Source organism: Artemia franciscana, chromosome 1, assembly GCF_032884065.1.
Source record: "Artemia franciscana chromosome 1, ASM3288406v1, whole genome shotgun sequence".
Classification (NCBI taxonomy): domain Eukaryota; kingdom Metazoa; phylum Arthropoda; class Branchiopoda; order Anostraca; family Artemiidae; genus Artemia; species Artemia franciscana.
In genome coordinates this window covers 1,344,104-1,360,635 of record NC_088863.1, presented here as the reverse complement: position 1 = coordinate 1,360,635, position 16,532 = coordinate 1,344,104, and the positions used below count along the sequence as shown (strand labels likewise).

General features: G+C 34.7%; 1 protein-coding gene across 5 annotated transcripts in view; it reads left to right on the top strand.

The window, feature by feature from the left end:
* The window catches only part of LOC136043853 (serine-rich adhesin for platelets-like), a 267,313-nt gene that overhangs the window by 183,365 nt on the left and 67,416 nt on the right, over positions 1–16,532 (top strand). For 4 of the 5 annotated variants that reach the window (XM_065728804.1, XM_065728812.1, XM_065728830.1 and 1 more), the window contains 2 exons: positions 10,086–10,471; positions 11,070–12,446. In XM_065728804.1, the coding sequence (XP_065584876.1) occupies positions 10,086–10,471; positions 11,070–12,446 (1,763 nt within the window). The remainder of the gene's footprint in view (positions 1–10,085; positions 10,472–11,069; positions 12,447–16,532) is intronic. The other variant, XM_065728839.1, reaches the window with a different exon arrangement.

Sequence of the window (16,532 nt, the reverse complement as noted above, 5' to 3'; positions counted from 1 at the left end):
CTCCAAAGAGAACGGATCCGTTCCAATTATGTCAATCAGGTATCTAGAGCTTGTGCTTATTCTTCCTATCAAGTTTCATTCCGATCTCTCCACTCTAAGCGTTTTCCAAGATTTCTCTTTCCCTCCTCCAACCCCCTATGTCCCCGGATCCAAATCGAGTCGAAAATTGAGTATCTGAGGCATAAAATCCTTCTATATATCAAGTATAAGATCCGACCACCTATTCGTATGATAATAATACCCCAAATTTCACGTTTTCCAAGAATTCGGGTTTCCCCCCTCCAACTCTCCCCAATGTCACAGGATCTGGTCGGAATTTAAAATTAGACCTTTAAAGCACAAGATCCTTCTAAATATCAAATTTAATTAAGATATGATCTCCCGTTCGTAAGTTATAAATACCTCATTTTTCCGAATTATCCCCAGAGGCGCCATTTGGGGGGGGTCAGGGGTGGGCAAATGCCCACCCCAGATTTTCCAGGGGGGCCCAAGCTTTCACCATAAAGGGCCCTTTGCCGGCCATAATAATCCATTCTGTCCGACATAATCCATTCTATCCAATTGATTTGAAATTACTGCACGCCTATTAACCAAAGAGCTTAATTACTTGACGACCCTTGGGGTAATTACGCTATTTGCTATTAATTAGTGTAAACTTTGAAAGTAGGTAAGATTCATAATAAAATTCTCGAGTTCTGTCAAATGCCCATTTCCTAGATGATTACGCGACACGAAGTGAGTCGGGGGGCCCAAGATGGAGTTTATGCCCACCCCAGATTTGGTCCAAATGGTGCCTCTGATTACCCCCCCCCCCTCCAACTCCACCAAAGAGAGTGGATTCGGTCCGGTTATGTCAGTCACGTATCTTAGACTTGTTTTTATTCTTCCCATTCAGTTTCATCCTGATCTCTCCGCTTTAAGTATTTTCTAAGATTTCCGGTCTGTAACTTTGACGTGGCTGTTCATTTTAATTTAATTTTGCTCTAGGTTTTGTATATTTTTAGGGTTTAGTGCTTGTATTTACTTTTGAAAAACTTTTATATGATTTTTTTTTTAATTCATCTAAAATATCTTTCAGCAATCCAATTTATCTCAGTACCTTTTACTTACTTTTCAACATAAGGAGCGTTTTAATTTGGAAGCCATCCCATAACTCATTCTGTCTGAAACACATGTTTCTAGGATACTTTCTTTTTTTATAGCCACATGAAATACATCAAGTTTTTAAAAGCCTGCTAAGGAAACATGGCTCTTTCTTAATCTTTCCGCTGTGAAAAAGACTCATAAGAGGAATTACTGCTTATTGCCTGTAATTGAATTTGTCGAAGACGCAAGGGTAAAGAAAAATTGTGCTCTAAAATGAGAAAACTTTTCCATATGATACCGTAATCTATACATTTGTGATAAAGTATAGGCCACTAGTCTAGTACTTAGGCTAATAATAAATTAATTTGTTTAACTGCGATATGACTTTTGTTCACCTGTGGCTAATACTAGATATAAAATGTTTTAAAGTGTAAAAAAGTAAATATGAATCCTGACTGTTTGAATTTATCGTGTGTAAACTTTCACAACTATATTTCTTTGAAAAAATTATTTTCAAATAGTAATCTGGAATTCACTTTGTAATGAAAAGACCCCAATATGCAGTGTTTAGGTTTCTGGTAATATTACGTGTCGAAGAAAAGAAAAAAACGAAAACGAAAAAAAGACAAGGGCGAAAAATCAGGCAAAACATCAGTTACCAAACAATTTAAGAAGACAAGGTTTTCTTTTGAAGGCTTAATTGTCTTTGGGAATCAAAATATTGTTATTGCTTGAGTTTTTACGGACGAAAAGGGATGTGGAAATTTCATTGAAAAGTTGTGCTTATTCATTTTCACAGTTGAATGTGGCAACACTGGCAAAAATGTGAAGTTGCCCTATGAACTTGACAACTTTAAAACAACCAAAAAAAAAAAAAATTCAGAAAAGCGCGTTTTTTTCTTGGAGGGGGTTCCAATAAATATTTTATCAGGTCCTTGGTACTTCAACTATCTACGAGGGCACGGTATGTAGGAAAAGTTTAACTATCGAATGCAATAAAACAGTACCAATTTGAATCAGATAAAATATGATCTACTATTGCTATTTTATTACAAATCTTGTTATGACAAACATTAAAATCTGTGCCATAGTACTTAGCTAATAATAGGTGAGTTTGTTTAACTGCGGTGTGATTTTTTATTTACCTTTGGCTAATACTATACATTAAACTACAAACAGTAATTAAAAGAAGTCGAACTACTAAAAGCAATAAAACAGTTTACATTCTAACAAGGCATTGTATATTCAACTTTTACTTTTTTATTCATGGAAAACCCTGTTTTGTAAAAAGCAGGTCATCAAATACTAAAACTATATGCGGGATTTAAATGCGAAAACAAAATATACAAATTTATGGCTTGAACAAGTATTGAGTCCATATAATATTTTAGATTTAAGGAAAGTAAAATCAGCATCGGAAATACGCTAAAGCAATTAGCTAGTCTGTATTTCCAATCGTTGATTCTAAAACAGGGCAGAAATTTCATAAAAGATTGATAGTGGTTGGGAGCTATTACGCACATCCCTGTATTACTAAGACTTGTCTTAATAATGGTGATAAGTCATGCTCCTAAAATACTGACAAGAGTCATGTTAGGGTCCATCTAAGCTATATGCTCAAAAGTCATCCCAGAATATCAAGTGGGTTTTAGAGCGAATACAGTCCATGAAGTCATCGGAAAATATCCTGAACGAGACCACAGTATCTACCATCTCTTCATAGATTTCAAACAGGCGTTTGACCTCGTCTGGAGAGAGGGTACATAGGTCTAAGGTACAATCTTCTTCATTTAGAATCCCGCCCAACTTTGTCTTCCAGATAAGGGACATCTGCATTAAGTTTGGTAGCCATGCTATGACTGGAGAAGTCCTTACCGAAACATTTTGAGAACATTGACTGGTGTTACATAAGGTTTCTTCCTGTAATTGGAGCTCTTCAATCTGCTTTTAACTAGTGTCTTTTCATTCACGGATAACCCGTTTGGTGCCGTCATATGAGTACTAATGATAGACAAACTTGCTTATGCCGATGATATTGCCCAAATTACTGAGTCCCTCAGTGATCTCCAATCTCAGACTGATATTATCCACATGACCACCAACCTCTTTGGCGTGATCTTCAAAACCTTGAAAATGAAAGTCATGCACCACTCCTGTATACCCTATTCCTAGGTAATGTCCAGCCTCCAGCTTGAATGTGGTAATGGTGGGTGGGTCGAAGAATTTAGCTACCTTGGTAGCTTACTCAAATCCGACAATAACCACTCGAAAGACATCAAGAGACGTCAGGCACTTGTGAATTCCAACTTAAAATTTTGATGCTCATCTAGAGGAACAAGAACTATCGACAAAGCTTTAAATGAGACTTTGCAACTGGCTTATAACCCCTTTCGCCATTTATGCCTGTGAATCTTGGACTCTGAAGCCTGATGTTCAGCTCCGCCTCGCAGCTTTCGAAACAAATTACTACGATACAGTGTTGGTATGACCTATAGCGATAATATCTTCAACCCCGAGCTTCTCCAAAATCTGAAGGTCAAACTTACAATCCTCAACAGAATAAAACTGCAGCAACTTAGATAACTAAGACGCAACAAAAAGTATGGAAAGTACTCATCTCGAGAAGATATTCTTTGAAGGCCGGGTAAATAGTTGATGACCTAGAAGGTGCCCCTACAAAAAAACTTCAAAGTTTATCAAAGTTTCTTTTATATACATTTTTGTTACGTTTTCACAAGTGGGATGATATATATAAATATATATATATATATATATATATATATATATATATATATATATATATATATATATATATATATTTACTTAGGGGGAAGGGGTCAAACTCTTTAACCTCCCCCCTGGATACGGCCTTGGGCAATATAAACCACTCGGAATTTTGCTAAGAATTCATATTGAAACTTGTGAAAATTTGTCTAGAAGTCTAGAATGTAGACTGTACCGTCCTTCTTTGCAATTTCTAGAATGTCTTGAAGATATTCTCTGAAAGCCGGGTAAATAGTTGTTGACCTAGAATGCTCCCCCTCAAAGGGATAGAAAGAAAATTTTTATTCACTCAACTTGCTGCACCTTCCCCGCCTGGCAGAGGATAGAAGTCTCTATGGGAGTTTCATCAATGGACTGGTGATAAAAAGCCCCAAAAACGTCATTCAAAGGCGGATGGGACTTACGTCAAGTCATTTATTAGCAAAATAGAAAACCAAAATTTGTTTTTGCCACTGAGCCCTCTTCAAGTTTTGATAGAAGTCAATTGTTCTAAATGTATTCTAAGATACTCTAAACTGGAATAAAGAAGGAATAGCTGATCCTTGTTTCAAAGCATGAAAGGTGCGAATATCGCGAAAAACAATATTTGATAATATTTCCTTAATTTAAATTAGAACCCTTCCTCGATTTGTTTAGTTTTTTTCTTTTTTTCATTTTATTTAAATTACAAATACGTACTGTATTGTTCACTACACGCTTATTCTGCAAATAATAGAACATTTTGGTATATTTCTAAATGACAAGAAATGAAAAAAAAAGATAATATAATCCAAAACGAGCAGAAATAAAATCATTTGACAAGTCAAACCAAAAAGGAATTGAAATTACTATGAATGAATATACGAAACCTAAAATAAGAATACATTGAAATGAATAATTAAGGCTAAGTTGAAACAAACAGAAATGACAAGAGTAGGTTATTATTGCATGAAAAGAAGCGAATACAAATACATGGAGTGAATAAATATTTAATTCTTATACCAAACTATGAATTTCCTTGTTTTGATAAGTCTGAGTTTTTTTCTCTCATTTAGGTGATTGACTTGAAACTCTCAGAGGCAGTTTTTTGGAGAGGAATCTTACATTTTGTGCTTTTTTTGGGGGGGACAATTCTTATCTGGTCTTTTCGAATGAGGACACCCTACCTTATTGTATTTTTAATGAATATCATTCAATAATTTTTTTGTTGGGGAGGGGGAGAAATAATAAAAAACATGGAAGGGGAAGAGCGGAGTGAGTCGATAATTTGTATAAGAAATGCCAAGAATTCAAGAAAACAGAGGATCATAGGATATCCCCTATGTGTACGTCTCTTGATATCCAACAGGTTTTGATGTTACTTATAACCTATAATATGCTGAGAGATTTCCATATCAAACCGACAAAATTCTATCAAATTGATATTCATTTATTAATAATCAAAATTTTTTAATTTTAGATGCAATGTTAATGCCGTATGGAAATCCCCTATTCCTATATTCTTTTATTCTTATTATGAAGGGGTAGTATTGTTTCCTAGTTCTTTTCTCTCGCGTGTTGTGAATTTCGTCTCCAGTAGCGGTTGCCAAGTTATTTACGAAGTAATGGGCTAATGAAGTCCTTGTAATTACATAATAGCTAACTTTCGTTGCGCTCAAAGGAGCTTTCTGTTAAGACTTTACTAGTAAGACTTTAGCTTAAAGAGGGGGAAGTGTCGGATTCCCTCTTATACATGATGATTTCTATTTGTTTGCATGCCGCTCTTTAATTTCGTTTGTAAAATTAGCTGTTTTTCTTAATATAATACAGGGTCTTGAAGGTGAGCTACTTGAGCCCAGATTGTATCCAGGAGGTGGCTGAACCCTCTCCCTGCCGAAGTTTTTGTCCAACTCATAAAGAACGTAACAAAAATGAATATAAATAAGTTTTCTATTTTCTTTTTAAGCTTTTTGGACCCCCCCCCCCCCCTAAAAAATCCTTTTGTATTCTCCCCCCCTAAAAAAATCTTGGATACGGTCCTGACTTGAGTCATAGATGCTTTGTCTAAATCTAAAATGAAAATAACTGAAGTTTTCTTGATTTCGTTAACCTAAATTTGTTTGAAATCGACAACTCTCGTGGCATCTATTTTATCCACAATATGATTTAATCGTGAGATTCTTCAATACCATATGCATTATTAGCAAATAGGAAATATATTGGAAAAGCTAAAACACATATAATAATATAGAAGTGATCTAAATATTTCTTTCTTCGCTCATTTTTCTAATGCTAAATAAGGGATAAATTACTGAAGCTAAGGAAACCTGAAACGACATGTTTTGTCAGCGACTTGTAATGGTCACTTCTGAGATGAATGCAATCTTGAAGGACAGAGTCATAATCACCTCTCGTCGAACAGCAGTGAGATAAAGACCATAATTGAAAATACAGTGTTACAAATTTATGAAAATTTAGAACGGGGGAAAAGGTTTTGTTTTCTTTCGATTCATCAATAAAAACTACAAAATGATTACTTTTGAAGATCTGGGGGGGTGCTTTTCGCTTGACTTCCCCTCAAACAGCATCCCTGTTAAAAGCACCCCTGTCAGCACCCCTGAGATTAATTTCGCTTTAGATGCTGGTGAAGGTGCACATTGGAAATAGCTGACTAAAGTTTGATGATAAAAGTCAAGTTAGGTGATTTGAGCAATATTGTCTTTTTTTTATTATTGAAGGACCATCTTATTGGGTGTATTGAAATGACTGAAGTTAATTCAGTTTTTATTCATTTTAAACGAACAGAAATTATTATGTAGATGACGGGGTTCCCCCTCGTCAATGCTTCGCTCTTTACGCTTAAGTTTTTTTGTACTTTCAAAAGACCTATTTATTCTAATTAAACCCTTTGTGATTCTGGGGTCATTTTTAAGGAATTGGACCAAAATTTGAAGTTTAGCGTAAAGAAAAAAACTTGTTTTTTATTTAATACAAAACCAGCTGCTAACCTCATTTCCTACCTCAACCGCAAAAGTGTTATTCTCGCACATAACACCAATCACTTTAATGTATTTGTCTGGTATATCATACAATGATAAGACCTTTGCTAAAGCTCTTATATCAACAGAATTGAACAATTGCTCATAATCTATAAAACTGAGGACCAAAGGTGTTTGACAACTAGGGCACTTCTCATTATTAACCCAAGAGTGAAAATTTAGCCGACACATCCTCTACCTTTTTTAAAACCGCACTGTTCTTCTCTTAAAACTTTGTCTACAGCATCCCTCAGTTTAAAAGGTATTGTATTACTAAGTCATTTACTACCTACAGAGACCAGACTAATGCCTCGATAATTACGACACTCACTCTTATCACCTTTCTTGTACAATGGTTAAATTAAAGTTTTCCTAAAATCGTTAGGTACTTTCCCTTTTTCAAAAATCATATTCATAATCTTTAGTAACTTATTTGTAACCTCAGAGCCACCATATTTAAGAAACTCAATTGTCACACTATCAGCACCTAAGCCTTATTATTTTTTAATCCTTTATCACTGCCGCTAATCATCCTCACAAAACAAATCTTCCTTCGCATCCTAGGTATCACAACCCTTTTCATTTCCCTCTATATTTTTTCCTGTAACGGTATCTCGGTTTAGCACATTCTCAAAATATGCCGCTCTTCTCTCTTTTACTCTTTCCTTATTACTAATTGTGGTCCCTTTCCTATCTTTAACTGGGACAAGTCCTGATTAACTACTCACTCTTAATAGATTGATATTCCTGTACAATATTTTACTGTTATTCCGTCTAGCTGCATCTTCCAAATCCTCGGTAATTTTGTCCGTGGCCTCCACTTCACCTCCTTAGTTCATATTTTAATGCTTTCTTTACTTTCTTTACATTCCTTTTGTTTTCATATGATCTATCAGTCAGATAATTCTTGTACAAGCCCCTTCTCCTTCCTATTAAACATAAAGCTTTTTCACTAACATTCCTAGCTGCAGTCTTAACTTTCATCCCTAAGACACCATCAGCAACTTCACAAATTGTTTTTCTAAAATTATTCCAACCATCTTCCACATTGTCAAATTTTAAACTCTCAAGTTTAGTATTCAGCCGTTCCTGGAAAGTTCCTCTCCAATTTTCATTCTGGAGTCTACCAACGTCATAACCTCCCGGGAGGCAGTTACCCTTCCGAAACTTCAGCTTTAAATTAACTCTAAACACCATTAGATGGTGATCTTTATTTTTAACATCAATGACAGCACTACTATATACCCTAGTATCTTTTATTGATCCTGCCAGTCTTTGGTTTACTATGATATAATCAATAAGGTTTGTGGGCTTACCATATCATGAATGCCATGTCAACTTAAGGACCATTTTATGACCAAACAAACACTGTATTTATTATAACTAGATTGTCATACCTACAAAACTGCAGAATTCTGTAGCTATTACTGTTTTCTTTTCCTACATCAAATTTACCTAGGCCAGGATACCATCTATCCCTATCTTTACCGACCTGGGCGTTAAAATCCCCTAGTAAAAGCACCGTATTTCTACCTGGGACCCTGTCTATTTGCTCCTATAACTGTAAGTAAAATTCATCTGAGTCACTAGTATCTCCGTCGGTCGGTTCAACAGGAGCATATACTACTATAACTGATGCCCTGAACTTTTTAGTCATAAAATGAGCAGTTATCATTCTATTATTAACACCTTCCCGGTCTAAATAAGACTTAGCAGCTTCCTTATTCACCATGAGCCCTGCTCTCTGTCTATGTACCCCATCCTTCCTGTCTGAGTAAACAAATTCTACATCACCTAATTTCATGCTTCCTACCCCTGGAATATGAGTTTCTGAAACTCCTAATAAGTCCAGTTCGAATCGTCTGAATGCGTCAGTCAAAATGTCAATACGATCGTAATTTTTAACGTCGTAACATTCCAAGTTCAAATTTTCGTGTTCTTTAAATCATTGAAATTATTTTGGCTTCAGGAAAAGCAATGATTCTGGATACCAGTGCAGGACGGGGATCGACTTATCTTTTCAAGACTACACCGAAGCGCTTAAGCCGGCTTAGAGCCGGACAGCAAGAAGTCCTTTGGGCCTCCAGCATGAATGGAGGCTTTATGCATTAACTTACATTTTAATATTTAACTACAGATCGCCTAATTTACTCTCAGTTGATGCTTCGTGGATATTGATTTGTGGATCCTCTTTTAGTAGCTATTATCCCCCATGGATAATTATAATCATTCTCGCTTTGCATGTATGCCACGTAATTCTTCAGGGAGAATAGTTGGGAAAGAGATTACATCGAATTCGTGAAATTATAAACGCACAGGAGATCGCAGGAAGTCTTCCAATACCGATCCAAACATTTTCACCCTTTGGAAAATTTGGAGAATACGTGTGGAAAATCCCGAGATTTTTGCTAGACATTTGCTTTTTTTCATGATCACAGAGCTCATTAAACAAAATATAGGCTATTATTCTGAAAGATTTTTAGTTTGAAACAAATAAAATAAAAAAGTTGAATAAAAGTTAAACTTTAAGCAATTTTGGAAATTTAATGCACCATTTAGCATTTAACATTATGCTAATAACATTTAATCGCATTTACTTAAAGCGCCCGTATCCAGGAATGGGGCTTGAACCCCGCCCTCCGAAATGTTTGTCCAACTCGTAAAAGCGTGACAAAATGAACATATTTTTGATGCGTCTTTTAAATTTAAAAAGACGTAGTTATAAATACCTAATAGTTTCATCTATTGCTTAGAGAAGTAAGTACGTAATTATGACGGCATTAGACCCTCAAGGTCTAAACAGGTGGTGCTGATCTCTGTTTCGTCACCCTTCAGCTGACTCTGGCTGAACTTACTGAGTCACGTTACTGACCTCCGTCCCAAATCAAATAACCAGCCACGCCAGGAATCGTACCCGTGCTAGTGGACAAGGGATTCCTAACCCATCGCGCCAACCACTTAGTCATTATTGCGAATGTATTATAATTCAAATAATGTATGTGAAATATTTGTATTGATTTTTATTTTATATTGAAACATTAAATTTAATTTAATTATTTTAAACTAATTAATTAATTAATTTAATTAATTAATTTAATTTAATAAATTTAATTTAATTTAATTAATTTAAATTAAGAAATTATGAATTTGAAGGTGTCTTATACTGGGAAATAATTTATCGTTTTTTGACTGAATTTTAACGGTTCACTATTTTTTTAGCTCTCCTCTAAGTAAAGAGCATTTATCAAAACTGCCAGAGACCAGTAAGCTGCAGAGTGCCTTTTCAAAATCAACTTCTAATTTGGCTTATGAAAATCGTCCTGGGAATCGATTATCCCTTAGCAATCTCGCCACGGCAAATTCAACTTCCACCTCTAGTATTTTGTCTGCACTAAGGAAGAGCAAAAAGGCACCTCCCCCACCGTCAAATGCTGTTCACTCGTCAGAAGCTACTGACGAACGCATGGTAGAAGAAGATAAACCAGTTCCCACTACCAAAACCGAGGAGGCTACGACAATTCGCACTCCAGAAGTTGAAATAAAGGTCGAAGAGCCCCCTGTTATTGTTGATAAACCTAGTCCTGTAGATACTATAGATAAGAAAGGTAAGATTAGAAATAAAAAATTATCGTCTTTTAATAATGGAACCTGGAATTCCTTTTTAGAAGAACTTTCAGATATAATAGAGCAGCAAGCTAAAAAATAAGACTGAAGGTTTGTCGCGGAAAATTAGAACATTTTAGTTCTAAGTATTTTTAAAGCCTGACGCTTTAATTTGCAAAACTAAAATATTTAGAATAATTTTTAAATTCTACTTCGTATTGCTCTTATGTTTAGGCAGAAAGAGTACTTTAAGCAGTTTCAATGTACCAAGTAACATTTAGCGTAAAATAGTGGTTAGTAATGATTTATTTTACTTTAAAAAAAATGAAAATGTTCAAATTAAGTATAGAACGATTTCATTCTGAATTTCCGAAACTTGAAAGAAATCTTTTAATACGTATCACAAAAAAAAATAAAAAAACAGTTAAGTAAATTGGTAGTCTTATTTTTCAATTTTTGCTGCTGGACAATTCCTGTCATTTGTTCGTTTTTTTGTCTTTTATTATTTAAATTAAAATAACCCTATCTATTTGTAATTATTTTGATTAGTTGCTTTAGCTTTGGTTTTGGCTCTTCTATCCTCTTGCTTTTCTTTTCTAGTTCTTGCTTACACTAACACCCCACCTCCGGGTGATATGCAACCACAGACACCAAAGCCAAACCCACGTAAGAAGGTAAATAGAAACCAGCCAAAACCTCTCCCCAGAACCTTAAGCTTAGATGCTTTAGACATTCCTTCTGAAAATGTCAAAAAAACAGAGCTGTTGAAAGACAACCCTGTGCCACCAAAACGTAATGACAAAAGTTCGCGAGTATTGAAAGAGCCTTCAGTAGTCCCACTGAAATCTGGTGATGAAAGTTTACACCTCTTGAAAGAGAAACCTGTATTACCCGCAGAACCCAATCATAAGAGTTCACACACACAAAACCCGTATGCAAAACCCGCAGTTGCACCAAAACCCGATGACGTATGTTCGCACCTATTGAGGAAGCCTGTAGATTCACCAGATACTGACAATAAAAGCTCACAGCTAATAAGAGAAAAACCAGTAGTCCCACCAAAACCTAGTGATAGAACCTCACAAGTAGTTAAAGGAAAACCTGCAATCCCCCCAAAACCTGATGTAGTTAGTGTTCGGCCCAAGTCGATAGAAAAGTTTGAGGTACCTAGTAGCACTGCTTCATTTTTCACCGCCACCGCTGATCATAGTAAGGAGCATGTTGATCAGATTATTTCACCGAAAATGATAAAATCTAAGGATAGTATCAGTGAGAAAATATTATCTCCAACGAATGTAAACCAAGACCATCAAAAAGATACTGATGATTTTACCAAACACTTGAGAACCGCTAATAGTAGTGAATCTTCAGCTAGTGTCTCTATCAGTGATGACTTTGGCAGTGATATTGATTTTGATGAAAGTTTATTTGCCCCTAAGAGTCAAGAGCGGAATGAAAGAAGAAAATGGGGTTCTCCCTCTGTACCTGTTATAACCATTCAAACCAGTAATGTGCTAATGTCTAGTAGTTCAAGTGCTAGTTCTTTGTCACAAATAAGCCCTTTAGCTTCAGAAAGACGTTCTTCATTTGAAGAAGAAATTGACAAAGCGTTCATTAAACTTCAAAGAAAAAATAAAAGTAAAGTGGAGAGAGACTACAATCTAAATATAAGGATGGATAGCTTGAAATATTCTTCAGATAAAGATGAGTTTCTGAGCTGTCGGTCGTCATTTTCGGATGTAGTTGAAAAGCACAAAATTAACAAAGATAAAGCAAACCTAAATCAGGATAGCTTTGACGAGGAATTCCGGGAAGAAAGGCTTCAGAAAATTCTGGAAGAGGCATTCAGAAGGCGAGAGGGATTCGTGGAAAATTTTGAATTTGATGAAAAAGACGAAACAATCGGCCAAAATCGTTTATCTCGATGGTCAAATTTTATTGAGCTGGATAAGGATCTTGGAAGCTCATATAATACAGGTGCTTTACTCTTTTATTACTTTTTCTAACTTTTCTTACCAATCTCTACTAATCATTTCCAGCCTTTGGTGGAATTGGCAAGTGTTCAATATAAATATATGCTATATACTTGTTGTATGGCATACGAGATACAGAAAGGGATAGATGGCATGCATGCATAATAAATACTCAAATATAAAATCTTGAAAAAAAATTAGTTACAAAATTGCCAAATTTGTATTAGAATCATATTGGAGGTTCCTATTCTAGAATTTAAAAGTCAATATAACCCAGCTTCAGTAACAACATACGGAATTCTATAATAATAGTCTAATATGCTCATAATAGTAATTTAGGAGCTCGTGCGATGTAAGTACTTTACATTTTTCTTACTTGTTCTTTATTTTTTATTAAATAAAAAAAAAGTTTTTTTAACTGAAAGTAAGGAGCGACATCAAAACTTAAAACAAACAGAAATTACTTCGTATATGAAAGGGGCTGCTTCCTCATCAAAGCCCCGCTCTTAACGCTAAAGTCTTTTACTGTTGTAGAAAGTAGAGTTAAGAGAAAGAGTCAAACGCCCCGCTCTTTACGCTAAAGTTTGACTCTATTTTTTGCCAGAAGGCAGATCACGGATGCGTGTTTATTTGTTTTTTTGTTTTTTTGTTTTTTGTTTTTTTTTTTTTCTTTTTCCCAGGGGTGATCGTATCGACCCAGTTGTCCTAGAATGTTGCAAGAGGGCTCATTCTAACGGAAATGAAAAGTTCTAGTGCCCTTTTTAAGTGACCAAAAAAATTGGAGGGCACCTAGGCCCCCTCCCACGCTAATTATTTTACCAAAGTCAACGGATCAAAATTCTGAGATAGCCATTTTATTCAGCGTAGTCGAAAAACCTTATAACTATGTCTTTAGGGACGACTTACTCCCCCACAGTCCCCATGGGAGGGGCAACAAGTTACAAACTTTGACCAATGCTTACATATAGTAATGGTTATTGGGAAGTGTACAGGCGTTTTCAGGAGGATTTTTTTGGTTGGGGGAGGGGTTGAGAAGAGGGGGATATGCTGGGGGAACTTTCCATCGATAATTTGTCATGGGGGATGAAAATCTCCATGAAGGGAGCGCAGGATTTACTAGCATTATTTAAAAACACAATGAAAAAATAAATATGAAAAAGTACTTTCAGCTGGAAGTAAGGAACAGCATTAAAACTTAAAACAAACAGAAATTATTACCCATTTGAGGGGCTCACCTCCTCCTAATACCTCGCTCTTTACGTTAAAGTATTTTTAGTAATTTCAACTATTTATTCTACGGCTTTTGTGATTCTGGGGTCATTCTTAATGAATTGGGACAAAATTTAAGCTTTAGTGTAAAGAGTGAGGATCTGACAAGGGGGCGAACCCCCTCAGATATGTAATAAAAATATGAGAATACAAAAGTTCTTTACGTAAGCTAATTTATAAGTTACGTAAATCTCTTACTAATAAAAATATTCGAAAAAATTAAAAGTTCTAGTTGCCTTTTTAATTAACCAAAAAATCGGAGGGCAACTAGGCTTCCTCCCCCGCTCTTTTTTTCTCAAAATCATTCGATCAAAATTATGAGAAAGCCATTTAGCCAAAAAAAAAAATGCAAATTTCGTTTTAATTATTCCTCTGCGGAGAGCCAAAATCAAAACATGCATTGATTTAAAAACGTTCAGAAATTAAATAAAAAAAAACAAGTTTTTTTAACTGAAAGTAGGGAGCGACATTAAAACTTAAAACGAACAGAAATTACTTCGTATATGAAAGAGGCTGCTTCCTCATCAACGCCCCGCTCTTTACGCTAAAGTTTTTTACTGTTTTAAAAAGAAGAATTGATAGACAGAGTCAAACTTTAGCGTAAAGAGCGGGGCGTTGATGAGGAAGCAGCCTCTTTCATATACGAAGTAATTTCTGTTCGTTTTAAGTTTTAATGTCGCTCCTTACTTTCAGTTAAAAAAACTTGTTTTTTTTATTTAATTATGCAAAAGTTCGACTCTTTCTCTCAACTCTTCTTTTTGAAACAGTGAAAAACTTTAGCGTAAAGAGCGGGGCGTTGATGAGGATACATACATATATATATATATATATATATATATATATATATATATATATATATATATATATATATATATATATATATATATATATATATATATATATATATATATATATATATATATATATATATATATATATATATATATATATATATATATATATGTATATATATATATATATACACTGCCCCGCTCTTTACTCTAAAGCTCGACTCTTTCTCTCAACTCTTCTAATATATATATATATATATATATATATATATATATATATATATATATATATATATATATATATATATAGCCCCGCTCTTTACGCTAAAGTTCGACTCTTTCTCTCAACTCTTCTATATATATATATATATATATATATATATATATATATATATATATATATATATATATATATATATATATATATATATATATGTATATAGTACCGAAATCCTAGCAGTTTCGCTGCTGGGCCCTTGCACTAGATAAGATAGATAAGATAAGATATTTATTTCAAAAAAATCACTATCACAAGCCCTCAAAGGGCCGAATTCGGACTTCGGAGTCGACTAATAAAACAAACAAAGCAAAAAACACAAAGCTAATAATAATAAATAATCAAATTATGAGTCAAAAAAACTAGGTATGCGGCGGCCTTCTACGAGTATATATTAATTCCGATTGTCGCTTGTTTTCTAAAAGCAGACAATTCGAGCTTTTTCTTGATGTCATGACGCTACCGCAGATTCGATACAACCGCCCTGTGAAAAATATAATTCTTTCTTAAATTCTTGACCTATTTAGATTGTTTTTGTGACCAGTCAACGCTGTTCCTTGCTTTCCAACTATAGATTTCATTGTTCATCTTTGTTCATCTTCATCTCAAAAAGTTTTTTCCACGCCTTTTGCTTTTGCAGTTTATATTCGTACAATATCTTACACTTTTTATACATCAACGACAATTTATGATTCGATCATATCATCGACATTGACAGAAGCAATACCAAAACGCAAGTTCAAGTTCTGAATCAAACAGTTCGCGGTAACGAACTGTAATAAGGGTGACCCGGCCCTAAAAGGCATAGAATCTTAACGCAAATCACACCATCAGATTCAGCGTTTCAGAGAACCCTGTTGTTGAAGTTTCAAGCTCCTATCTACCAAAATGTGGAATTTTGTATTTTTTGCCAGAAGGTTGATCACGGATGCGTGTTTATTTATTTATTTTTTTTTTCCAGGGGAGATCATATCGACCCAGTGGTCCTAGAATCCTGCGAGAGGACTCATTCTAACGGAAATGAAAAGTTATAGTGCCCTTTTTAACTGACCAAAAAAATTAGAGGGCAACTATTTATTCTACGGCTTTTATGATTCAGGGGTCATTCTTAATGAATTGGGACAAAATATAAGCTTTAGTGTAGAGAGCGAGGTACTGACGAGGGGGTGAACCCCCTCATATATGTAATAAAAACACGAGAATACAAAACTTTGTTACGTAAGCTAATTTATAAGTTACGTATATCTTTTACTAATAAAAACATTCGGAAAAAATTGAAAGTTCTAGTTGCCTTTTTAAGTAACCAAAAATTCGGAGGGCAACTAGACTTCCTCTCCCGCTCTTTTTTTCTCGAAATCATTCGATCAAAACTATGAGACAGCCAATTAGCAAAAAAAAATAAATATGAAAATTTGTTTTAATCATTCCTATGCGGAGAGCCAAAATCAAATCATGCATTGATTAAAAAACGTTCAGAAATTAAATTAAAAAATTAAAAATTAAAGTTTTTTAACTGAAAGTAAGGAGCGACATTAAAACCTAAAACGAAAAGCAATCACTTTGTATATGAAAGGGACTGCTTCCTCATCAACACCCCGCTCTTTACACTAAAGTTTTTTTACTGTTTAAAAAAAAGAATTGAGGGAAAGAGTCAAACTTTAGCGTAAAGAGCGGGGCGTTGATGAGGAAGCAGCCCTTTCATATACGAAGCAATTTCGGTTGGTTTTAAGTTTTAATGTCGCTCGTTACTTTC